Source organism: Arabidopsis lyrata (genome assembly GCF_000004255.2).
Source record: "Arabidopsis lyrata subsp. lyrata unplaced genomic scaffold ARALYscaffold_6, whole genome shotgun sequence".
In the NCBI taxonomy this organism is placed as follows: Eukaryota; Viridiplantae; Streptophyta; class Magnoliopsida; order Brassicales; family Brassicaceae; genus Arabidopsis; species Arabidopsis lyrata.
Window position 1 is genome coordinate 443,901 of NW_003302550.1, and position 24,961 is coordinate 468,861.

Sequence of the window (24,961 nt, forward strand, 5' to 3'; positions counted from 1 at the left end):
AATCCTGTAAGGCTCGTTTCGGGAATATTGATGATTTTTTTCTTCTTTCTTTTAAAGTGTAAATGGGCTATAAGTACGCTTTTGGACCTAACGGGCTAAACTGATAAAAATCTGCCGAAATATAAAATATATCATTTTAGCCCTATAAGGCTATAATCTTCAGTCAAAGCAACCGTGGCGAAAAATGTTGTTATAGAAACAAACAAAAATTATTTTCTTATCATTAGCTAATCCATTGTTATCTCCTGGCCAAAGTCATCTCAGCAATTGATTGAATCATTGATTAACATTAGCTAATGACATGTCCGCCAATATTAACAAGAAAAAACAAAAAATCTTTACATTTGTTTATGAATTAATATATAAGCGGTACGTAGTTAAAGATGCTTGGAGACAGTGATCATATGCCACTGGCATTAAGTAATTGATTTCACTAATCTCTCAAGTCTCAACTAATCACGCACAAAGGACATTTTTGCCTTTTAAATTAATTCGATCTCGTGATTCACATGGCAGAGTTGCTTAGCTGTATCATCATGTTTATGTGTGTATATATGCCATTGACTCGAGAAGATAATTTTTTTATTCTTTTAAAAGGTAGAAGACGAATGTAAGCTTCAATGTGTGAACGGAAATATATAAACGTTGAATTCATTGGAAAACAAAGAAATGCGGATTATATGTAATTAATTAGATATCGATTCGTGATCATGAGAACAATAGAATTAGAACTTTGAAGCAATCATTATTTGGTTTCCTTTAGTAGTACTCCCTCCGTATCAAAAAGATTGATTTTTGAAGTTTTATTTTTGTATCAAAAAGATTGATTTTATATAAATTTTTATCAATTAATGTTAATAAATTGTAAATTTGAAGAATCATTAATTGAAAATTTTAAAATTTGATGAATTACTATTGGTTAATAGCTATGAGAAATGGGTTGGTATGATTGTATGAATAAGTTGTCATTTATAACTAAACATTAAATGTTTTTCTTAATTAGTGTGAAAACTCTATAAAATCAATCTTTTTGATACGGAGGGAGTATTAGAGATGGACATTTGATTATTTGGGTCCGTTCGGGTCATAAATGATTACACTTTTGTTATACTTATACATAATAGGGGATGATCATAAAAAAAAATGGAGGTAGTTTTAACATGTGACATCATAACCTAAAGAAAAATATCTAATGACTTTGGAAATATCAATTACAATTAATGTTTGGGCCATGGGACGAAATCTTATTAGAGCATGGGCAGTGGGGCAAGCAAGTGGGTGTGAGTCTTGGGATGTAAGTATTAAAAAAACAAAAAAATTGTCTCTCTTTTCATACCCGGATGTAAGTTTACACTCGGATGTAACATTTTTTCTTTCTATCTCTCTTTCTTTCTCTTTCTCTTATCTCTTTTGCTTTAAATTATAATACTAAAAAAATACTTACATCCATACAAACATATTTGCCACTGATGGTCTTAAATCTCGACTTTACGACTTCACCAAAGAACACGTAAATAGAAGATAAAATAAGAGACCACAAGAGGAAACGTTTTACACAGCAGATAATATACATGCACTAATCGTTTGGCATCGTTTTTTTATTTTTTTTTGGTTGGTCAACGACGTGGGCAATCGTGTTGAGATTGCCATTTCTGGCAGATTAATAATTGAATAGTAATATAATATAATAGTTTCGTAAAGTTTTTATTAAAACTTCGGCCCATCTCTCTCCATTAGTTCCTTCTATAAATACGTGTACGAGTCTCTCATAAAGTCATAAGTGGGGCAAATTATCATTTTTCACTTCCTCGCATCAACAATGCCTCGACTTCATCATTATCTCCCAAATCAAGCCTTCCTCGTCCTTCTTCTCTTCTCTTCCATTGCCTCAGCAGCTATTGTCGAACATGTTCTCCACGTATTTACTCTAATACCATTTTCTCCTTCTTTCTTTTTCTTTACTCTATAAATTAAATATAATTTTCAAAAATTACCTATTAATTTTATTACTGTGGAAACTATATTATATTACCATTTTTCATTATATATACTAGTCAATATTTCTTAAAATTGGAAAAGTTGGTGGGTGGTATGCACGTGCTTGTGTTTTCTTTTCCTCCATTTTAAAAATTCTTACCGTATTTGATGGAGATCTAGACTGTGAACCCGAGTTTTAGTGTATTTTATCTCTAGATTATATAAACATTGTGGTTTATTACGAATTAAGCGTAGAATGTTCTCTTTTTGTTTGCATTTGACTTTAGCGTATATATTTATTGTTAACTGATTTAATTGTTTATAATATAGGCATATTAGGAGGGGAAAAATACAATAAATACACACATTAACACAACGCGGTTAAACAAATACTATTTTTTTAGTTTTTAACTTTGCCATTAAAAAAATATTTAATACTAACGACGTCTAACCAACAGGTCCAAGACGTGGTGGTGAAACCGTTATGCAAGGAGCAAATAATACCGGCAGCTAACGGAAGTCTTCCCGGCCCAACGATAAACGTTAGAGAAGGCGACACTCTTGTGGTTAATGTCATTAACAACTCAACTTACAATGTAACCATCCACTGGTAATTAAGTAACTTATTGATCATCTCGATATCATTTTATATCAATATTATTTCATCAAATAATTAACTTTTTAGGTGTTAATAAAAGTATTTATTGATTTATATGTAGGCATGGAGTTTTTCAGCTGAAGAGCACATGGATGGACGGTGCGAATATGATAACTCAATGTCCGATTCAACCAAGTAACAACTTCACATATCAATTCGATATCACCGGACAAGAAGGTACATTGTTGTGGCACGCACACGTCGTTAATCTACGTGCCACTCTTCACGGGGCTCTAGTCATCCGTCCCCGATCCGGCCGTCCTTACCCTTTTCCTAAACCCTACAAGGAAGTTCCTATCATTTTTCGTAAGTATTTCCCTTTTTTTTTTTTAAGTCGAAATAAATTTGTGACGCGACGATCCTCGATTATAGTGATTCAATATAATAGTAAAAGAAATATTTGTCCAAAAAATATTGGTTTTTCAAACAGCTGTATTTCACAAGTTGATACATACAACTTTCTCGATCTAGGCCACATTCTGACGAGTATGACGAAGTTGGTTCGAATATAATAAACATCCACCAAATATATTATGTATATGAAGATATTATGATATAATAGTATTTAAATTTTTAATTAATTTGTTTTTAAAAAATTGATTATGCAAGAACAATGGTGGGACACAGACGTTAGACTTCTCCAATTACGGCCAGCTCCGGTTTCTGATGCTTACCTCATCAATGGCCTCGCCGGAGATTCATATCCTTGCTCTACGAATAGTAATACTCAATCTTTACTTGAATCGAAAGTTACTTTTAATTGTAAATTGTTTACAAAAAACATATATTAATTTTTTTTTTTGGTTTTTTTGGCTTCGATAGGAATGTTTAACCTCAAAGTTGTACAAGGAAAAACATACTTGCTAAGGATTATAAACGCAGCACTCAACACTCACCTCTTCTTCAAAATAGCCAATCACAACGTCACAGTTGTCGCTGCAGATGCTGTTTACACGACGCCGTATCTCACCGATGTGATGATCTTAACGCCGGGACAAACCGTTGACGTACTTCTCACCGCTGACCAGCCCATTGGAAAGTACTACATGGCCACCGTCCCTTACATTAGTGCCATCGGGATACCAACCCCCGACATCAAACCCACCAGAGGATTAATCGTCTACGAGGGTGCCACGTCATCATCATCGCCAGTGAAGCCGTTGATGCCTGCTACGACTGACATAGCCACCTCTCATAGGTTCTCCTCGAACATCACTAGCCTCGTGGGTGGACCACACTGGAAGCCAGTGCCTCGTCACGTGGACGAGAAGATGTTCATAACCATGGGGCTTGGCTTAGACCCATGTCCTTCGGGTACCAAGTGTATTGGACCGTTGGGTCAAAGGTATGCTGGATCTCTCAACAACCGCACTTTTATGATTCCGGAGAGAATCTCTATGCAAGAGGCTTATTTTTACAACATTAGTGGAGTCTACACCGAAGATTTTCCCGACCAACCACCGGTTAAATTTGATTACACAAAATTCCAACAGCGTACGAATTCTGACATGAAGATGATGTTTCCGGAAAGAAAGACTAGCGTCAAAACAATTAGATTTAATTCAACAGTCGAGATTGTTTTGCAAAACACGGCTATTCTCTCCCCGGAGAGCCACCCCATGCACCTTCACGGCTTCAACTTCTATGTTTTGGGTTATGGATTTGGTAACTATGATCCTATTCGTGATGCAAGAAAGCTAAATCTATTTAACCCACAGATGCACAATACCGTTGGTGTACCACCAGGTGGATGGGTTGTCCTCAGATTTATCGCTAATAATCCTGGTTAGTAACAATTTAATTTTAAAAATATGTATTTAGTGTCTACACCAATTATATATTAATATGAATATGATATTGTATATTTGCAGGTGTATGGCTGTTCCATTGTCACATGGATGCACATTTACCATACGGGATTATGAATGCTTTCATAGTTCAAAATGGGCCAACTCCGGAAACGAGCTTGCCATCTCCACCGTCGAATCTTCCGCAATGCACTCGTGATCCTACGATCTATGACTCTCGGACGACTAACACTGATTTGTCTTACTAAAAGCAACTAGGTTCGTTGTTCCATTTTTAAAGAAAAAAATACATTTACTATTGACTATCAGTCGTAGTCATTATTTCCACATTTTTGGAAATCATTGTTTCTTAAAATTCAGTATTCTTCTTGTATTAATATATGAAAATTTTTGGTCACCAGTGCAATACTACAATGCTTGAACTGATTTGTACGAGAAATAATTAGTTTATCAATATAAAAAGGATGTTATTTTTGTTAAGTATTTCTTCAACTCTAAGCAAAGCAATATACGTAGTTGATGGGTGTGACTTTAATAGTAGTGTATGGTCTTATGATTTTAAGTCTTTTTGGACACAACACAAGAGTATACAACGTTGGGAATTTATATGAAAGAAAAAACGATCATTAGATACTCTACCTGTGTCCTGAGTTTAGACTCTACCAACGGGAGATAGCGGCGGAGCCATAGGAGAAGAACATTTTCCGGTGGTCTTTGCCTCGGAAGCACATGTTAGTACCGTCACACACACAAAAAAGGCTTGTAACGGCGAAACAGACGAACCAAACTCCACCCTATAGATCCCTGTCTTCAGCTCCGTCATAGTCAAAACCGGACCCGAGTCTTGTTCACTTCCTTCCTGCAAATGTAAAACGACTACTTTCAAGAACACGGTATAACAAATCAAGAAAAGCAAACACATATTTTATTTTGAAATGGGTTTGCAGGAAACTATTAAAAGACTATGTTTGCTTAAGTTATGTTTATGTTACCTGATCGAAAAGTTTGAAGCTTTGGTTGAATTCATGGAGGACTGTTTTGTTGGAGAGGACACGGAGTTTACATCCAACATCCCAGCCACCGCAGTCGCATAACCCTTCAGATCTCCACCGGCTAATCAATGGCGATGGTGCTCCTTTCTCTGGGAAGCTGTGAACGTCGCCAGGAATGATCACACTCGTTTCCATGAGGCTGTTATAGCTTCCTTCGACCGGCTTCTTCTTGATCACTACAGCTGCAACCTCCCTCCTCCCTTTTACTTGCTCTGACTCGTCAAACAGAACTGATTCTGTGATCACAGGAGAGATGATTTCAGATTTCTGCTCTGATATATCTGCGCTCATTGAGTTTCCCAACCGCATTTGACCGATTACATTGTAGACGAACCCGCAGTGTTTCTCTTTGTGTCCATGAATTAGCCAGCTTCCGCTTTTCTTCTTTTTGACCTCATTAACAGAGTAGAATGTGCAATACTGAACAGAATCATCTTTGAGCGATGAATCCGAGCTCTTCATTGTAGCCCCGAGAATGCTCCTGCTGCTGCTGTTATTGTTATCATCGACCACAAATTGAAACAGAGGGATGCCATTCCTGACTGTGAGCTGAAAAATAGCTCGGGTTCTCGATGTATCCTGCTTCTTTTCGCCTTGAAGTGGTACGTTGCTGTTGGTTGTTGGCTCTGGATTGGAAGAACTTGATCTTGCTTTTGATGGAAGAACATTTTCAAAGCCTTTGGGTTTCAGTAAAGGGTCAAGAAACCGTCTTAGAGGGCTAACTCGAGATCTGCAATGAGTGTTCTCCGGATTACTTGACTGAGATGGACAAACTGAACCATCAAATCTCATAGAACCAGACTTGATAGTATCCTCAGAAGAGCTCAAAGGTTGGCCGGCTGAAATCTCTTTTACGCTGAAACTTCGGCTGAGACGACCAAAACTAAAACTAAACCGCTTGCTCGGTGAAGGGTGTCTCTCCTTTCTGGACTCATCTTCAGGAAATTCTAGATCAAATATCCTTGAAGCTGTCTTTGAATGCCTTTTCCCACCAAACCTTTCCTTTTTACCAGATATATCAGTACCAAGAGGCAACATCATATCTTCAGAGTCTCTCTCTAAGTCGAAAGAGAGTGGACAGGAACGAGGAGTTTGAGAGCTCAGTCCTAAAGAGCTATTGATTCTGTCGGAAAAGTCCAGAGAGCGGTTAACCTCCCTAGAGATTTGGGGCTTACCAGAAAGAGTGCTTCGGGACTGTTTTCTTGATCGAAGGAGAAAAATGTTGCTGAACTCCTGCTTTTCAGAAGTATGACCAGCTTTCGAATCGCCAATGATCTTCTCACCTCCATCTAACTTCTCAACACATTCTTTAGCTCTTTCTCTTGCTTCTTTTGCATGTATCTCCCCTGCTCTCTTCTGAGTCTCCTTATCCCGGACAACTAAGTTTCTCTTGATGACCAGTGACCCCCCAGAGTTTCCTATTTCTGACAATAAACCTGAAGTGGATTCCCGATTTGTATGCGTTCTTCTGCTCTTCCTTGGTTCAACTCCTTTTTGATCTCTACCAGAGGACTTATAGCTACAAGTTGCTAGTTCCTGCTTATTTAATGAATCCCTAGAAGCCAATTCAGGATCCAAAGTGCATCTAACTCCGTGAAGAGAATTTTGAAGATCCCGGGAAGCTTTAACTTTACCGAGATTCGAACAAGTAGGCAACTGGTCATCAATCTTGCACCTATTAGCTGAGTCATTGGGAACAACTCCTGAAGTAGCAATAGTAGACACTTTTCTCTCAGATTTTCCTGATCTTTCACCGCCTTTTGCTCGGCCATTCTTCCATTTCTCTAGACGTTCCCAATCCAAGACTCCAACATTCAAAACATTACTCTGAACACTTTCTTCACCTCTCTCTATACGTTGGAGATAACCTGGCAACTTGGACATATATTTCACAAGCTCATCATTATGTTCCAAACTCTCATTGACACATTCCTTTCGACGACTATGGCTTGAACGTTTCGTTCTGACCCGGATCTCATTGTCAGTGCCACTTACTTGACCCTCCTTTTCTGCCATCTCCGATGTTCTTTGGCTCTGTTTCAGAACATCTCTAAACTCAGTTCTTGTAGCCATTATTGATCTACAAAGAAGAAGCAGTGAAACTTAGCCCCCATTGAACAAATACAGCAATAAAAAAGGAAACTTTAACTGTGATAAACTAAATCACGAGAGACTCGGATACTATTATTTGACCACAATGTATAAAGACTAATTCAATTCCAACTCTTAACAAACAAAAAAAATCAAACCTTTATGCGCAAAGATTTCGAAACAAGTGTTGTGTTTCACAACCGAGAAAGTAATGGAGGAAACATCTCGAGAAACCCTAATCCTAACCTTCGAGTTGGTGGCAGATATCGTCGAAGAGAAGAAAACAAAAAAGTATAATCTGGAGCTAAAAAACAAGAACGTGGAGTAGAAGCAAAATCGAAAATCACAACCACGGAAATCAAGATTCACTAAACCAAATCTCTTCTTCTGATTAACGTTAATCGAGAAAGCTTTAGTAAGCAATCGAAGAAGTTGCAGAGAATCTCTTGGCCGCTTAGAAGAAGAAAGAGGCCTTCGTGCGAGAATCGTACGATCAAGATTAATAGTTGTTGAGGACGAAAGATTAATCGTGTGGTTGATATTAATTCAATGAAAGGTGGGGCCTTTTAGGAGACTTCCGTTTTGTTTCTCTCTTCGTAACGAATCCCGATACAGAAAATTACTGCTGACGTCAGCACGCATAAGTTTCTTATCTTTTCTCACTTTTTTCTCCTATTTTTTCAACTTTTATTATTTTGTCCGTTACGGCTTTAGAAGAAACTTCAATCATTTTCGGTAGTAAGTGTGATGAGTGATGACAAAAATAAACACAACACTAATCTGTATTTAAGTTCTTTATATTTATGTCGACGACAATTTTTTTTTTTTTTTTTTTTTGTGTTATTCAGATGTTAATCTTTACTTGATTATGAGGTTTATATAAATTTCACGACAAATCCACAAATCTAATTATTGATGGATTATGTTTTTTTCACGAGGAGCCTGTAATTTGTTTGACTAAAGAGCACTTAGAGCAGTGATCCAATTAGATATGTTATTTATTTCAATCAATAAAGCAAAAGGACTTTACTTTTACTTTCTTTCTTTTTTTCTCTCTTTTCTACTAACATTATGAAATCACGTAAACTTAAATTTTTTTTTGTAGATTTTTGACTAGAAAAAGACATGTGTACTATGATTTGTTAAAACAATTCAGAAATTTAATTATAGACCTTGAACACTTTTTAAACATTAGAATCTCTTATATAGATTTATATGTGTTCAAGGAATTGCAAAGTATATCGGCTAATCAATGTTTTCGATGATGGGTTTGAATACGATATGATCTTAATATCTTATACAACCTCCAAGTTTCTAAAACCCCAAAAACAATCAGTATCTAAATTATGTAAATCTTTTAATTTTAGGCGATGTTCTATTGAATATATAATTTTCTACTACAAACTTTTCGGATTAACTTGCAAGATGCTGAGGTTGCATGAAAATTATATAATAAAATTAATTAGCATAATCAAGAAATGTTATTCTACACACACGTCTTGACTTGATTATATCTTAAATATTTAGATAAAAGAGGATCGATATACTTTTATTATTACATACTAGTGCAGGTTTTTTCATTCATAATTGTTAGTTATAAAAATTTACATGGATTGAATAATTTGTTAAATAATCTTTTGGTGTTTGTTTACTAAAATCATGTTGATGTACTCTCTAATTCTCGAGTAAATAATTCAGTTTGGTATTTTGTTATTTATTTATTTTTAATTACATTTTTAACACTTACTTGCAAAAACCAAAAAATTAATATAAAAGTTAAATTTACTTGCGTGAAAAGCGGTTAAATTAATAACACCTTTTACGGACCCGTAGGATGGGACGGGATGTTTAATTCCGTTTGTTTTCAATGCATTGAAATTTAACACTTAAATTTTTTGAAAACCAAAGTATTTTATATAGTAAAAACTTTAGTTAAGATAAAAAATATTTGTGGAAAAAACCAAGTGAAAAACATTTTTCTAACTTTAGAAAAACACTTTTGAAATGAAATATATTGTTTGATCAAAAATATAATTTTATAAAAAAACAGTTTACATAATAAAAATACTTGCAAAAAACCATAAAAATTAATCTAAGGATTAAATTTAGTTGCATGAAAAGCGGTTGAATTAATAACACCTCTTACGGACCCGTAAGATGGGACGGGATGCTTAATCCGGTTTGTTTTCAATGCATTGAAATTTAACACTTAGATCATTTGAAAATAAGAATATATTATATATAATAAAAACTTTGGTTAAAACAAAAATATTTGCAAAAAACATAGTTTTCTAACTTGAAAAAAATCTTTGAAATGAAAACATTTTTTATAATCAAAAATATAGTAACAAAAAATATAGTTTATATAATAAAAATATTTGTAAAAAATCATAAAAATTAATCTAAGTGTTAAATTTACTTGCGTGAAAAACGGTTGAACTAATAACACGGCTTAAGGACCCGTTGGATGGGACGGCATGCTTAATCCGGTTTGTTTTCAATTGCATTGAAATTTAATGCTTAGATTATTTGAAAAAAAAAGTATTTTATATAGTAAAAACTTTAGTTAAGATAAAAAATATTTGTGGAAAAAACCAAGTGAAAAACATTTTTCTAACTTTAGAAAAACACTTTTGAAATGAAATATATTGTTTGATCAAAAATATAATTTTATAAAAAAACAGTTTACATAATAAAAATACTTGCAAAAAAACCATAAAAATTAATCTAAGGATTAAATTTAGTTGCATGAAAAGCGGTTGAATTAATAACACCTCTTACGGACCCGTAAGATGGGACGGGATGCTTAATCCGGTTTGTTTTCAATGCATTGAAATTTAACACTTAGATCATTTGAAAATAAGAATATATTATATATAATAAAAACTTTGGTTAAAACAAAAATATTTGCAAAAAACATAGTTTTCTAACTTGAAAAAATCTTTGAAATGAAAACATTTTTATAATCAAAAATATAGTTACAAAAAATATAGTTTATATAATAAAAATATTTGTAAAAAATCATAAAAATTAATCTAAGTGTTAAATTTACTTGCGTGAAAAACGGTTGAACTAATAACACGGCTTAAGGACCCGTTGGATGGGACGGCATGCTTAATCCAGTTTGTTTTCAATTGCATTGAAATTTAACACTTTGATTATTTGAAAAAAAAAGTATTTTATATAATGAAACCTTTAATTAAAATAAAAACGTTTGAAAGAAAAAAAGTGGAAAACAATTTTTTGTAAAAACGCGACGAATAACAATGAAGAGAAAAAAAAGAACTAGGGCCTAACCCATTAAGCGGGCGGCCGAATTACATCGGGCCGACTTATTGGATTTCATTTAGGATCCCATATGCATATATTTATAGGACAAGTTCCATGGACCTCTCCCTTCCACTAACCGATGTGGGATCCCTTATTTAAAAAATAAGTTGAAACGCAGCCGACTTATTAGTTTCCTTTTCCTTTTCATGGGTCGGGTCCAAGTGTTTGTCGGCCCAATTCGATAAATTTGAAACTTGTGGAATTCGACAACAACAGTGTTATCAGAAAGTGTTCTTTTTTTTTTGTCCCACATCGAAGCATCTGCTAAAGCCCAAAGAAAAAAAGAAAGCATTAGCTCTTGTTTTATTCGTCTATCATCCGAATTTAGACTACAACGGAAAAACCCAGCGATCTTAGTTTCATTATCCGCCGGAAAAAGCATCTGATCCTTGAATTTTCGGATATAAAAATCTCCAATTTCTTCACTGTATATGGAGTTGGCAGGATCATCAAGTTATTAGTCTACAGATTCTTGTTCAGGTACATGAATTTGACTCCAGAGTTAAAATCTTCAATCTGTGTGGTGATTTCTTTCATTATAGTTGATATGAGAGTAAAAACAGAATCTTTGGCTCCAAATCATGTTCCTCTTCTTGCTCCAAATCCAATCTTTCATGGAATCATTCACACAAACACTCACACACCTGTTTTTGTGTTATCACTGGTGTAACAAGTCATTTTCTCGGATTATGTTATGTAGCGTTAGTTTCTGTTTTATATTGCAGGCTACTTGGGGACTTGGTAAGGCCACTGCGTTTACTTTACTATTCTAAGGAAAGGTTTCTACGTTGTTCTTCTGTTGCTTTGGATCTCTTGTTCAATTATTATCTCTTGTTGATATGGAGAGGATAACTTGGAACATGTCTTTTCAATATATTCAAAATAAGCCGAGTCTTTCTTGATTTTGCAGTTGGAAGATCATCCCACTTACTATCAAAGGTTTTCTATGATCCCTTTCACCTTTTTTCTTGATGCAAGAATCTTTGTGATGGAACAGTTGCCTAAAGATTTGGAGAGTCCAGTGGAAGCCACATTGCAATAGTTGAACAATTACAAGATGTCCCCTAATCTTTAAAACCGAGATTCCTTGATCAATGTCCAATTCATGCTTTGACATATACGGATATAGTAGCGTTTCATCGACATAACTAATTCCTTGTCAGAAACCAAAAGGAGAATATGAGAAGAGCCATTTTGATCTCACCTTAAAGTGGTAACCTGCAAGATGAATCAGAAACAGAAGGATTGTAACCAATTGATAAAGATTTTGATCTCACCGTGAACTACTTTTTAAACGAGTTTGCAATAGATGGCCCATAGTGACATATTATTAGGCCCAATGGTGATGGCCCAATGAAATCATGTAATCAAACGCAAGCAATAAGTAAGAATTTATGAAGAACTATATTGGTTTGCTTCGGTCCATTAATGAAACGTTATGCACCGTGGTAATTAGACTTATAAGTTCGTATTTGAATTTATATAATAGTTCTTATTTTGTAATTTTCAAAATCTCTAAACTTTTGTAGTGCAGTTGGGCAAAACCAAACAAATATAAAGATAACTTTGGTTTATAGCTCAAGAAAATGGGATGTTTTTTTTTAAAGAACTTTTGATTAAGGATATTGGGTAGTGTAAGTTGAAAGTCAGTTCTTGTTAAAAATAATGATATAGCGTAAGGAGAAATTAAAAGTTGATGAAATGTTTGTAAGAATATTATGAGTAGAGTAGATAATATTCTTTTATTTGATTAATTAACTATCACTTTAGTATTATGAAAAACTCAAACTCTCGGTATGATTATAGACGCACAAATGACAAAATCATGATATTTTAGTCGTTCAAGTATTATTTAAATATTTATTTACTTTTGTCATCGTGTTGCGTTTGTTATACAAAAGGTGGAACAGTTTTGAGTTTTGACCTTATTTTTAGGGTTGCTTTGTTAGGGAAACAACGACGTACAATACGACAACTGATAGAGAGCAATTACAAACAGAGGAAACATTAAGTTTGTTTGAAATGCTCGACAACATCTACACATTCATATTTAATTACGAGATTACGTTACATGAAAATCCCATATATATTTGAAAAGAAGTTGTTTACTTGGAAAAAACAAGAAAATTGAGTAAAGTTTTGCAAAAATATATAAATTATGCAAACAAGAAGAAAACTTTAGGGATTTAAAAAATGTTAAAATCTTATCCTAATTTCTAAGCAGTAAGTAAATGTTGAACCTATTTTCAAAAGTAAAAGTAGTTTAGAAAAAAAATTATATGAAATTATGAGATAAACAAAGGAAATTATGAAGCTACAATTTCATAATAATGATTAAAAAAAAAACGTGGTGTGACCACTCGATCGTAACATACACGCAAAGACAAGAAACCGTTGGAAATTTTGGTTGGGTTAGAACCAAAGACAAAGCATCACTTTCTAGTTTCTACCTTTATCCTTAAGAATGGACCAAATTGTGGTCACTATGGAGCCTATACGGCTATATACCATTCATTTATCAAACTTGTTAAATGCAAATGAAAACATAGAAAAGTTATTGATATTGAATCTCTCTTCACGTATTGAATGGTGTGTTCTCTTTGACATATGATATTACCGTGAAGGCTTGAAGAGAGGATGTATTTATTGTTGTTAGGGAGTGTGAATGCTTCACGGAGTAACATTTTTGAAATTCGTAAACTTTTAGAAATTCAAACTATCTTAAATCCGATCCACTGAGCTCTCAAAAAAAGGGGAAAAAAAAAGGAATTTTCAAGGTTGTGTGTTAATATAAATGAACAAATTTGAAAATACTGACACCAAATATATCTTGTGGAAGTTGTGAAAAAAGAAAATAATGTGATAAGTAGTAATACAAATTGTTATAGAAGTATTGTACCGTTGCATATCATTTGATGAATACGACTTTATTATATATTTTAATTTCCTTTATTTCCAAATTCCTAAATTAATATGGTTACGTAATTTGTAAAAGAAATGTACAACCTTATTGAATACGTCATTTTATGATTTTATTGTTATCAAATCGCAATCAAAAACTTTTTTAAAAAAAAGCTTAAGAAAAAAATAAATAAAAACGAAACCAGAGAACATCGTAGATGGATCCGGCAATTACACGATTCCCATAATCAAAAAACAATTAAACTATAAACTATAGTATAAATAGAAATCTTGTCGTCATTGATTTGGATTAGTTTAGAATTAAACCCGTAGATTAAAATAATACTAATCATCTGGTTACTGAGAAGATAAAGTTGGTGTTTTTAAACTTATGTTGAGAAAGATGCAGAGAGATCGAGGAAGAGAGAGCAAGAGAACCTCTTCACTCACAGACCCAGTCACTGCATTTTCTTTTCTTTTCTCGGAAAATATATCTTTTTTCCCGAGAAAATTTTCCCAAAGAATCAGATCGAACAAAAAGGGTTCTCTTTGATGTAATGCGATTCAAGCACGAGACTATCCAGAGAGATAAAAGAGGCTCCTTTGAGCAAGTTTCAGAAATCGAAGACTGTGTTTGAAGAGAGATTTGCGGCGTTGTAATGGGTGGTTCGTCGGAAGATTTGAAAATCGACCTGCGAGAAGTGGAAGAGAAAGGTAGAGAAAGCAGTTGCTGCAGCTCGGAAACAACCAGACAAGAGGAAGAACAAAGTCCTAGCTGTACGGAGGATTTCACGGCTTCTCCGGTTTCATCTCGTTGGTCTGTGAAGAACATCGATGGAGAGAAGAAGAAGATTCGTTCGGATTCAAGAGTTTCAGGTTCGTCATTTTTATACAAATGTACCCACCAAGTGTTTGCTTTTATTCCTCAGTGACAGTTTCATTTTTGTATATCAAGCTTAAAGTTCGTAGCTTTGGATTTTTTTGTCTGAATTAAAGGATGTTTTGTTCTTCTGGTTTGACTATGTAGAGGTTGAGATGATGAAGGAAAGATTTTCGAAACTGCTGCTTGGAGAAGATATGTCAGGTTCTGGAAATGGTGTCTGCACAGCTTTAGCTATCTCAAACGCAATCACTAATCTTTGTGGTATGTGGAACTACTCACATGAATTGATGGAGATTATACTCTTTGAATAGATCTTGATAAGCTCGACTTTGTGTTTTTGCTTGAATTGTTGTTAAAAAAACAAAAAAGCTACCTTGTTTGGGCAACTATGGAGGTTAGAACCACTGCCTACAGAGAAGAAAGAGATGTGGAGAAGAGAAATGGAATGGCTTCTCTGTGTCAGTGATCACATTGTAGAGATGACTCCAACTTGGCAAACATTTCCTGATGGAACCAAACTTGAGGTACAGATTAGGCATTTCTTATTGTAGATTGGATAATGTTTGGTTGCATTTTTGTTGTTTCGATTACAGACCCATATTTTGTTTTGTTCCATTGTTGTAGATAATGACTTGCAGACGAAGATCAGATCTTTATGTTAACCTCCCAGCTCTCAGGAAACTAGATAACATGCTTCTTGTAAGAATCTGTGACCTCTTTCATCTTCCCGAGTTTCTCTTAGGTACTTTAAGCACCAAAGGTCTCATTTTTATTCATCTTCCATCTTTGCAGGAGATATTAGATAGTTTTGAGGAAACAGAGTTTTGGTATGTTGACCAAGGAATCATGGCGCACGAATCAGCAGCGGACGACGGATCATCTTCTTTCCGAAAATCTTTTCAGAGGCAAGAAGACAAATGGTGGCTTCCTGTTCCACGGGTTTCACCAGGAGGTTTACAAGAAAACTCAAGAAAACAGTTGCAGCATAAACGCGACTGCACTAATCAGATACTCAAAGCTGCTATGGCCATCAACAGTATCACACTCGCCGACATGGAAATCCCTGAATCATACCTCGAATCCCTTCCGCGGGTAAAAAAACCGAACGATACATACATATACTGCTAACATACTCTAATATGAAATTCAAAGTTGCATTTTTTTGGTATGTTTCAGAAAGGAAGATCCTGTCTAGGTGACTTAATCTACAGATATATTTCATCGGATCAATTCTCACCTGAATGTCTTCTTGATTGCCTTGACTTATCCTCTGAATATCAAGCCATAGAGATAGCTAACCGAGTCGAGTCATCGATCTATCTATGGCACAAAAGAACTAATTCCAAACCAGCTACTAATACCAAAACGTCATGGGAAATGGTGAAAGAACTAATGGTTGATGCAGACAAGCTAGAGTTAATGGCGGATCGAGCTGAAAGTTTATTGCTTTCTTTAAAACAACGATTCCCAGGTCTCCCTCAAACCGCTCTAGACATGAGCAAAATCCAATACAACAAGGTTTCTACATGGAAATCAAATCCCAAATCTTTCTGTTTTCTTTTAACCCGCACTAAACAGTTTTCCTTTTTCTCTGTTTCAGGACATCGGAAAATCGATTCTGGAAAGCTATTCAAGAGTTCTAGAGAGCTTAGCTTTCAACATTGTTGCACGTATCGATGACTTGCTCTTTGTTGATGATCTTACAAGACATTCATCGGATCAGACTCCAACAACATTAGGCAACAACGGGAATGACGCTCATAAGAGCGTTGCAGTGCCAGTCTCAAACTACACAACTCCGAGCTACTCGCCATCAAAACAGGAGCTCCGATCATCAATCACCGTTCCGCCATCTCCTTCCCGGTTCAAGATTCCTCACAGTAGCAGTGTTAAAAGGGTTTTGACGGCTTATGTAACAAAGAACGAACCAAGATTGAAGGATCGTCCTGTAGAAACACCAAGCCGTTCTTCGTCGAGTGAGAGATTGTCTCTCGAGAAATGCATGAAGGAGTCGTTGAATGTATCGAACCTTGATCCTGGGATTTGAATTACTACTCCTCCTTGGAAAAGTCTCTGTTTTTGGATCCCTTTTCCTATCAATGTTTTTATATAATGTTTATTATTCTTTCTTGTGTGTAGTTTTAGATTTGTATAATAATAATTGGAAAGATAGACTTTGAGGTTAAACAACAAATGAGTCAATTAAACCAGTTTTTTTTCCTTAGATTAACAAATGCATTATGCTGATTTAAACCTCAATTTCAACCAAGTTTAAAGGTCCAAGAACTATGACAAATGTAAAAAGAATCTCCTTGGAATCTTTCGAGGACACATCTGTACGACAAAAGGCAGAATCTCAACATTGTTCTCCTCGAAAGTAGATTCCGATCTAAACCAGACAATGAACCTTTCATAACAACCCAAACCGATGATAACCAGACCGAATTAAACATTCAAACATAACAAACTATTATTCGCTGTAAAAGCTAGATTGCTAGAACAAGAACAGTTTATTTATTTATATATGCGTGGAAACTGGAGATCTATAGAGTTTGTACAAAACCATCAACGGTTTAATCTATAAAAGTAAGGGAAAATTAAATCTGAACCGGTCGGGTCAATCACTAAACCGCGACAAGGGCCAAAAGAACTCCCCTGTTTTGCAACTAGCTAGCTTCAAACTTCTTCCATACTTTTGTAATAACAAGATGGGAAGTTACTAAAAACAGTCGGATCCACAGCTACTCTATTCTTTTTTGTTCCTATGTACCTGCGAAATCCAAAACCAAACCAAGCCAAACCAAAATCAGATTTGTGTGTCTTAGAACCGAGTCAGAATTGTTTGAATGAATATTTGAGTTCATTATACCTTGCTTTGGTAGTTATAACGTTTGCTTAAGTAGTAAGATCTCTACTTAGTAATACAGAGATCCTGGAGAGTTTTCAAGAACGGTTAGAGAAACGAAACAAATATTTCCCCAAAACAGAACAAAATGATCAAAAAGATGGGAATCAGATACCTTGCCACCAATTTCCTCTTGAGGCACTTCCGGAATCATCTTCCCCTCCATCTTTCTTGTTCTTCAAAAAGAGAAAACATACCCAAAAATATTCTTTAGAAACAATAATCAATGAACAAGCGCAATAACCTTGGTTCTAAAACCCTTAAAACTCATCAAAAGCTTCACAAGACTAACTCTACAAAACAGCTACATATATATAGTTCGTAATTCGACTTTAGATTCTTCAGCCAGATGCTTCAAAGACAATATAATCGATAAAATAGCGCAATATCTTCAGTTCTAAATCCCTTAAAGGTCATCAGAAGTTCCACAAGAGTATATAACAGCTATATATCAAGTTTCTAGCATTTTCCGGGATAATTTAGACTTTCGATTACCGTAGAGTTGATGCTGGAATTCTGAGGCTGGAAATAAACATCTGGGCCACCGTAATAGATGGAAGAACTCAGATGACAAGGTTGTACTCTCTGATCCTGATAACCTGAACCATGATTCTCCTGTTGTTCCCTGTTTCTATCAACATCACCTGCAAAATCTTCAACTATTAACAAAAAAATACATAACAAAAGACTTATCAAAAGATGTTGTTTTACCAGTCTTGGAGGTTTTGTCGTTCCAGGCACCAGCCACAGTCTCCTGTCGCATAGATTCTCTTCCCAGAACCTGAAACAAGAACAAACCCAGAAATTTCTAAATCAAGAAGAATACTAGTATCAAATTCTTCTTAATGGAGAGAAACTTGTGTTCCAAGACACGAATCATGAAATTCTCCTTCATCTTCAGTGTTCTTATTCTTAATTTGGGGCTTGTGGGGTCTTCAATAATTTAAAAATCTCCTTTTTCAAAAAATCCATTATTTGCAACAAACAAAAACTCACAACAATTCAAAAATCTGAAATACGAAATTGAAAACCATCAATCAAATCAGATTCATCATCATCTGATTTCGAAAACCCTAATTCCTAAAAAATCCCAATTCTATTATCCCCAACAAAATTCGAATTTTTTAACAATCGCGATCGAAATCGAAAAGAATACCAGAAAAGAGAAAAAAATCGAAGCTTTAATTACCTGAGAAGGAGGAGGGAAAATGGATCCGAAAATACCAGAAGAGGAAGAAGGAGAAGGAGAAGAAGGGTTTTCTCTGGAACCAAAAAGCTCAGAGGTTAATGTTAATGAGGAAGAAGAGGAAGAAGAGGAAGCTTTCTTCTTTCTTCCTTCCATTGATTTGGTCGCTCTAAAAACCACTCTTTCAGCTATTATATGTATATGTATCTGCGTCAAGTATGGAGAGAGATATGTATGTATCGGTTTATACGAAGGATGAATACAGAGACAACTGTGAAAGATTGCGAGAGGAAAGGGGAAGCAAAATGGTGGGTCGGTCTCGAGAATTTATAGATGGATGATGAAAGTTATCTACTGCAAATTTGTTCACTAATTACTAAATTATATTTATACACAACAACAAAAAAAAGGTTAAAACGAATTTTTATACAACATTTTTTGTTTTCAATTTATAAACATTTAGACATTTATAGTGTCATCAGTGACGTGTATGGTTTTTTTTTATACTGTAACTATTTTGTAGTCCAATACTAATAAATAAAATAACAGTAAAAATGCCCCAAAAAAAGCCACGTTCTTGTTTACTTATAATTTTGCTAATAACAAAGTTTTTATCGATTTGTGTCACCGATCGGATTGGTATATTTTCTCGGTCGGTGTTACTTCTTCTAGGGTGAAGTAATTCAATTAGACAACTGTATAAATTTGATTTGCATTATTGCATATGTAAATGGTAACAATATCAATGTACAATACTCGACTAGGGTAGAAACTTGATAGTTGGAATATGATTTCATGTCAATGTCATCGTAGACCAACATATTTTCCCGGAGAACCTGTAAATACTTCTGCTACGAAAAAGGGTTGTATCTATTACCGTTATCTAGTTTACTAACATACAAGTCCCACTCGAGGTGTCTGATATAACGATCGACACGTGGTAATTGAATAAGAAAGTAGGACCAAACTTATCTGAAGGTCGGTTAGTTGCCACATGCCACGAGTCACACCAAATTAAAAATGGATAATTAACGAACATGACCTTAAAGGATGAGTCAAAGTTCGTTGGGTTTTTAATCTTTGACTCTTCTACGTCTCTCTCATTCGCTCTTTGTGGATATCAGTTTCACGTGACAGTTAAAAAACAAACAAACGAGAAGACCTTATCTCTTTTCTTATTGTCGGCTGCAACATTGAACTTGACCTCTCGAATAATATCTAATCTCTTCGCAATGAATGAGACGTTTCTTCTTTCTTTTTTTTTTCCTTTTTTCCAACTTCATTTTGTTTTCATATATATTTTAAGGTTTCGAGATGTGAAAGATAGTTTCAAAATCTGGAGTGGGCCGATCATCTCCACTTCTATTTGCCTTTCAATCAAATTCAGTTTTTTAACTTAGGTCCGTCTACTAGAGGACTGAAAAAAAAATTGAGTTGAGATTTAGATTTGACACATATATAGTGTTTTGAATAACAATCAAAAACTTGTATTCTTGTATTAGAAACTGTAGTGTCAATGTGAACATATTTGTTTGGGAACTTGGTTTGATGCGGAAGATACGTCGGGAAACCTGCTAACTATGACACGTTTCCTTATTCTCGTCTCGAGATTCTAATAGTACAAAGGATCTTTCTTGATCCTAAATTTGTAATGTTTCTCAATTTACTAGACTCAAGTTTTCTTTTTTTTTCGAGACTCAAGGTTTTATTCACTCCATCTCATTCATCAAGATTTTTAGAATTAAACTAGTACTAGTAATATAGTTAAAATTTCAAGCAAGCAATATATTTGGTTTGCAGCAAGAATAAGAAAAAATAATCTTTCATTGAAATTGAATTGATATGTCAAAGAAGAATAAAGTTATTGACTTGACTTTCGTTATTTAAGAAAAAAAATCTATATTGGGCTCCTTTCGCACACAAAAAAAATAAAAATCTATTGGGCTCCTTATTTTTTTAGACCCAAGCCCAAAACGTTAAATGAAATATTTAAATAAAATTTAAAATATATATGCACCAGCCGGGAATTGAACCCGGGTCTGTACCGTGGCAGGGTACTATCATGCCACTAGACCACTGGTGCTTTTGATGAATAATGTAAATATTTTACAAAATATTTAGAATTTCTTTTTGTTTTTTTTTTTTTTTGGTAAAAGATTATTATTAGGAATTTCTGCCGCTTCTGATCAATTGTAAAATCCAGCCTAATTTTTTTTTTTAAAACAAAAAAGTATTACCAAACTATGAAAGTAAACTATCAAGAAAATGAATTATATAACAAGTAGATGAAATAAAATGTGAGAGAAAAAAAAAAAAAGAGAGCATTGGAAGATAGCGTAATACAGAAACAGCGCCCAGGAGTCACGCAACCTAACAGGTGACGTCATCACAGTGATTCTTCTGTACTACTACCCCTATATGGGCCCAAATTTTTTTTTGTTTTTTAAAAAAGAATGGAAAATATTATCCCAAATAGTATTTATTGTCAGTTTTATTTACATATTACATTTATGACATGACCAAATTACTTTTCCTCATTTTAGTTTTTACAAGAACAAAAATAGAAACTAATCTTTAGACCCAAAGAGTTTTTTATTCTATTACACCAAATGAAAGAGTAATGATACAATAAAGATTAGGGTCTAAAGATTATCTCGACTGATTTTTATTATAATTTATAAGTTCTTGTCAAAATTAGACAGAAACCATCATGCCGTTAGAATCAATATCGTTTGATTTATTTTCTCTGTGTGAATCTTATCATGCATTATCTTTTGTTGTGTGCACATCATTCTTGCTTGTAGCTAATTATTTGCTTTTTTTTTCTCGATAATGTTATTGTTAGTAATTCCTTAGTTCAAATTTTCGATAAATTATGTTCTAAAGTAACAAGAACACATGTTCTTCTAATTTTAATACAGTATCAGTTAGCTTTTCACACCTAGATGCTAAGTTGGATTTGATGGAACATAACATAATATAGTCGTGAACATGTGGTGTGGATTTGTCATTTATGTTGTGATATGACCATTTATTAGTCTAATTTAATGCAATCTACTTAATTTGATTTTACGAGCAAAAAAAAAACTATCTATATATATATATATATATCGGTTCAATTTAAAAGAAGAAGAAAAAAGCATCGAATGACTGATGTGATTTATACTTTAAGAAGTGAGTTGGATTTATCTTTCCATGTGCCAAAATATAGTATTGGTACCATGAAATATGGTTTCTATTTCCATAATTCTCCCTTTTTTATTTTTGCTATTATAATTATTGTTTAGGTCGTGTAATACAGTTCTTCTCGATGATTATAACATTGCTTTACACAAATCATCATTTTTTCCAATTGAGTGTAGCTGCTTTTCTCTAGATGTTGAATTAGTTAGGAGGATCCCTAATTAAAACAATTTTATTAGAGCGCGTGGAGGTTACTCGCGAGTGGATGGGAAATGAGTAGATATCAGTTTCTGAAGAAGAACAAGTACGGAGTTTTGTGAAGAACGAGAAACGCCGTTACATCAACTGACGGCAAACTCGGTGGATTCTCACTAAGCAAAAGATTTGTGCAGAGAAAAATCATCAAACGTAATAATGTTTTTATGTTTTATTTTTAATACTCTAAACGACGTTAGCATGACGACGTCACCTGAGAATCCCAATGGGCATTAATTTATCAGAACTTGAGTACTTTGCAGTTACTTTAATTACTAAATTTTGTACTGTCTCTGTAGATCACTTCAAAGATTTATATTTTTTAAAATATTTTTTTGTGGTCAAGAAACGAAGCCTAGGTTATACACTACAAAGTTCAAGGGTTGAACCAAATAAACAAAACAAGTGTTCCAATTAAAATCATTGAATGACAAGATTGGATTTTGGTTATTGTAGATTAACATAACTCATATTGTGTTATGGTCTTATGAATAACATCATGCAATGCAAAGTATGCATTTGTTTTCAATCCGCATACAAAATTGCAATTAACATCACATTTAATCTACAAAATAAACGAGATCATTTTCATTTGATTTCGAATTTCTTTTTACTATTTTCTTTTCAATTTTTTTTTTTTTTTTTTTTAAGGAGCACCAATTGAAGTAAATACAATTACCGCTAATGTGAAGTAATATCGCTATTGCGACCGGTGCATTTGTTGTAGTAACGAAGTTAAACTGGTGCATTAGTCAAAAAATGTGAATTAAAATAATATAATTTCACATAATATATTTTTTCCGTATTATCGTGTATTTACACACACACATATATATATATATATATATATATATATATATCTAAATTTAATTTCAATAGTACTTGTGGTTGGGATGTTATTTGACTATATGACCTACCAAGCAATTAATAGTTTTCACATTATTATGTTTTAACTTTTTGAACTTTGATACAAAATAGGTAAAATGTTAATACAAACTGTAGTAAACGAAGTTGTGCAAGTTGAGAAGCAATGCTCAGACTCTTCGATAAGTGCAAAATGAGAAATGGTTTATCTGCAGAGTTTTGCAAATTCACATGGATGACAATGGTCAGCGAATATCCGGACTAGCCATCAACACCAATGTATGTGAAGTTAGTCGCGACGGTGCTAGGTGACTACAAAATCTTGACATTCAAGCACTTTAACAAGTGTTTTCTTCTCTGGAGGACACTTCTACCTCGAGAAGCCGGACCATTGTCGTTTTCACATATTTTATTGTCCTTGCTTGTTCCTTATTACATCCTCTTCCTCATGAAGGTTATTGGCACGAACATGGATTCTATGTTGGGTTAAGGTTTGGATAATTGGATTAGAATGATGACTCGAGGGAGTTGGGGGCATATATGGACGTCCCTGCATAACACTAGTGTGATCAAGCCAATGAGTCCCACAATCATATCTTCTCTAAATACATACAACAAATAAATATTGGATGGTTTCTTATCTTACAACATCATTTTAATCCTCAACACCAAATCAATTTACATACATTCTCCTTTTGATGAAAAAGGCGTTTTCAACATCACATGCGAAGCATAACCAAATCTTCCACTATCACTGCAAAATCTTGATCAGCCAAGACAATCGTCACTACTTGGTTTCAGTCTCAACTCATCCAATCTTGATCTAGTCATGTCTTTTATAAAATTCAAACATCACATTATTTTCTAATAGTCCTCAATCCTCGTCATAAAGTTATTTTTATGCAATATATTAAAAACACTAGAAAATCGAAATAATACAATTATTATGAATTTACTAAAATTAGAGTCGCAAAGCACCCATTACATCTATAAAAGCAGATTATTAAAAATATATCTAATTTGAAAATTTTCGATATATTATTTTATTTTCTGCTAAGAATTTTAAAAAGAACGATTGCTTAAAAATATAGAGATATGTGTGGTTACCCGTGATGCAATGTTAAAAACAAAAAAAAAAAAGAGAAGAGAAGAACTAATAATTACGTGCACTTTAATTTACTGTAATACTTTATTGGAGTGCCTTGGTTCTTTTTCAATTTTGTGGTCCATCTTAGCCAAAAGAGGAAATACTTTTATATAGTATAAAATATTGTAACACCAACAAAATTGCTTAGTGTTGGAAACACATTTTCAAATGATTTACGTCGCATTATTTCCCATGCAAACGGAAATATCCTCTAATGATTATTTCAAACACGATTATTACAGTACAGTCGAATTTACTTTTTCGTTTTTAATTTTTGCAAAGATATTCGCTACAGAAAAAAAAAAAAAAACTCTATCCATTAGGTTTTTAATTCTTACAAATAACTCACACAGACGTATCACGTACTATATATTAATTGATTCCGTATAACGACAACATTGTATTTGATAATAAATGTAATCCCACACATATTTTACGTACGTTTCATACACACTTTTTTAAATTATTATTCTTTTACTACAAACGTGTGGGGTTGATCACAATTCGATTAATTTATGGAATTTATTGATTATAAACATGTAAATATTATTAATCCAGGCATCTTTTTAATCATTGCGATTGCTCTAACTATATAATATGAACTGCACTATTTGATTCTCGATAATCTTTCGGTCATACCATATATACCATACCATCAACGATTTTATTACACTAAATTATAGCTTCAACTATGGAGATTAGTGTGAATGTATGATTGTCG

The 24,961-nt window shown here is 33.9% G+C and overlaps 4 protein-coding genes, 1 long non-coding RNA gene and 1 other non-coding gene across 6 annotated transcripts; 3 read left to right on the forward strand and 3 right to left on the reverse strand.

Moving 5' to 3' along the window:
• Positions 1–1,625: 1,625 nt before the first annotated feature.
• On the forward strand, positions 1,626–4,869 carry LOC110227638 (laccase-8). Its single transcript, XM_021022524.1, has 6 exons — positions 1,626–1,918; positions 2,436–2,587; positions 2,697–2,941; positions 3,245–3,355; positions 3,458–4,420; positions 4,507–4,869. The coding sequence occupies exons 1-6, from the start codon at positions 1,820–1,822 to the stop codon at positions 4,689–4,691; spliced, it is 1,755 nt and encodes a 584-aa protein (XP_020878183.1). The 5' UTR covers positions 1,626–1,819; the 3' UTR covers positions 4,692–4,869.
• A 20-nt stretch (positions 4,870–4,889) lies between these two features.
• Positions 4,890–8,131, reverse strand: LOC9307016. Its single transcript, XM_021022523.1, has 3 exons — positions 7,745–8,131; positions 5,436–7,575; positions 4,890–5,302 (listed from the first exon to the last, which is right to left on the reverse strand). The coding sequence occupies exons 2-3, from the start codon at positions 7,566–7,568 to the stop codon at positions 5,096–5,098; spliced, it is 2,340 nt and encodes a 779-aa protein (XP_020878182.1). The 5' UTR covers positions 7,569–7,575; positions 7,745–8,131; the 3' UTR covers positions 4,890–5,095.
• Positions 8,132–10,829: 2,698 nt separating this feature from the next.
• Positions 10,830–12,318, forward strand: LOC110227844. The gene is made up of 2 exons (XR_002331510.1): positions 10,830–11,396; positions 11,642–12,318. It is a non-coding gene; the product is annotated as an uncharacterized LOC110227844 (long non-coding RNA).
• Positions 12,319–14,150: 1,832 nt separating this feature from the next.
• LOC9309102 (rop guanine nucleotide exchange factor 7) lies at positions 14,151–16,908 on the forward strand. The gene is made up of 7 exons (XM_021022570.1): positions 14,151–14,693; positions 14,845–14,961; positions 15,070–15,224; positions 15,325–15,399; positions 15,493–15,792; positions 15,877–16,218; positions 16,301–16,908. The coding sequence occupies exons 1-7, from the start codon at positions 14,477–14,479 to the stop codon at positions 16,745–16,747; spliced, it is 1,653 nt and encodes a 550-aa protein (XP_020878229.1). The 5' UTR covers positions 14,151–14,476; the 3' UTR covers positions 16,748–16,908.
• A 252-nt stretch (positions 16,909–17,160) lies between these two features.
• LOC9307017 lies at positions 17,161–19,120 on the reverse strand. Its single transcript, XM_021022571.1, has 6 exons — positions 18,795–19,120; positions 18,317–18,386; positions 18,101–18,249; positions 17,721–17,781; positions 17,570–17,632; positions 17,161–17,470 (listed from the first exon to the last, which is right to left on the reverse strand). Exons 1-5 carry the CDS (start codon positions 18,945–18,947, stop codon positions 17,616–17,618), a joined length of 450 nt encoding a protein of 149 aa, XP_020878230.1. The 5' UTR covers positions 18,948–19,120; the 3' UTR covers positions 17,161–17,470; positions 17,570–17,615.
• Positions 19,121–20,803: 1,683 nt separating this feature from the next.
• On the reverse strand, positions 20,804–20,874 carry TRNAG-GCC. The gene has a single exon. It is a non-coding gene; the product is annotated as a tRNA-Gly (tRNA).
• Between the last annotated feature and the right edge of the window lie 4,087 nt (positions 20,875–24,961).

Coding starts and splice junctions, on each gene's coding strand:
- LOC110227638 (XM_021022524.1), top strand. CDS start 1,820: ATGCCTCGACTTCATCATTATCTCCCAAATCAAGCCTTCCTCGTCCTT. Junction 2,588..2,696: donor TACAATGTAACCATCCACTG/GTAATTAAGTAA, acceptor ATTTATATGTAG/GCATGGAGTTTTTCAGCTGA. Junction 4,421..4,506: donor ATTTATCGCTAATAATCCTG/GTTAGTAACAAT, acceptor GTATATTTGCAG/GTGTATGGCTGTTCCATTGT.
- LOC9307017 (XM_021022571.1), bottom strand. CDS start 18,947: ATGGAAGGAAGAAAGAAGAAAGCTTCCTCTTCTTCCTCTTCTTCCTCA. Junction 18,387..18,794: donor TTTTCCCTCCTCCTTCTCAG/GTAATTAAAGCT, acceptor TTCTTGTTTCAG/GTTCTGGGAAGAGAATCTAT. Junction 18,250..18,316: donor CGACAAAACCTCCAAGACTG/GTAAAACAACAT, acceptor AAGATTTTGCAG/GTGATGTTGATAGAAACAGG.
- LOC9307016 (XM_021022523.1), bottom strand. CDS start 7,568: ATGGCTACAAGAACTGAGTTTAGAGATGTTCTGAAACAGAGCCAAAGA. Junction 5,303..5,435: donor GCTTCAAACTTTTCGATCAG/GTAACATAAACA, acceptor TTACATTTGCAG/GAAGGAAGTGAACAAGACTC.
- LOC9309102 (XM_021022570.1), top strand. CDS start 14,477: ATGGGTGGTTCGTCGGAAGATTTGAAAATCGACCTGCGAGAAGTGGAA. Junction 14,694..14,844: donor TTCGGATTCAAGAGTTTCAG/GTTCGTCATTTT, acceptor TTGACTATGTAG/AGGTTGAGATGATGAAGGAA. Junction 15,225..15,324: donor CTGATGGAACCAAACTTGAG/GTACAGATTAGG, acceptor CCATTGTTGTAG/ATAATGACTTGCAGACGAAG.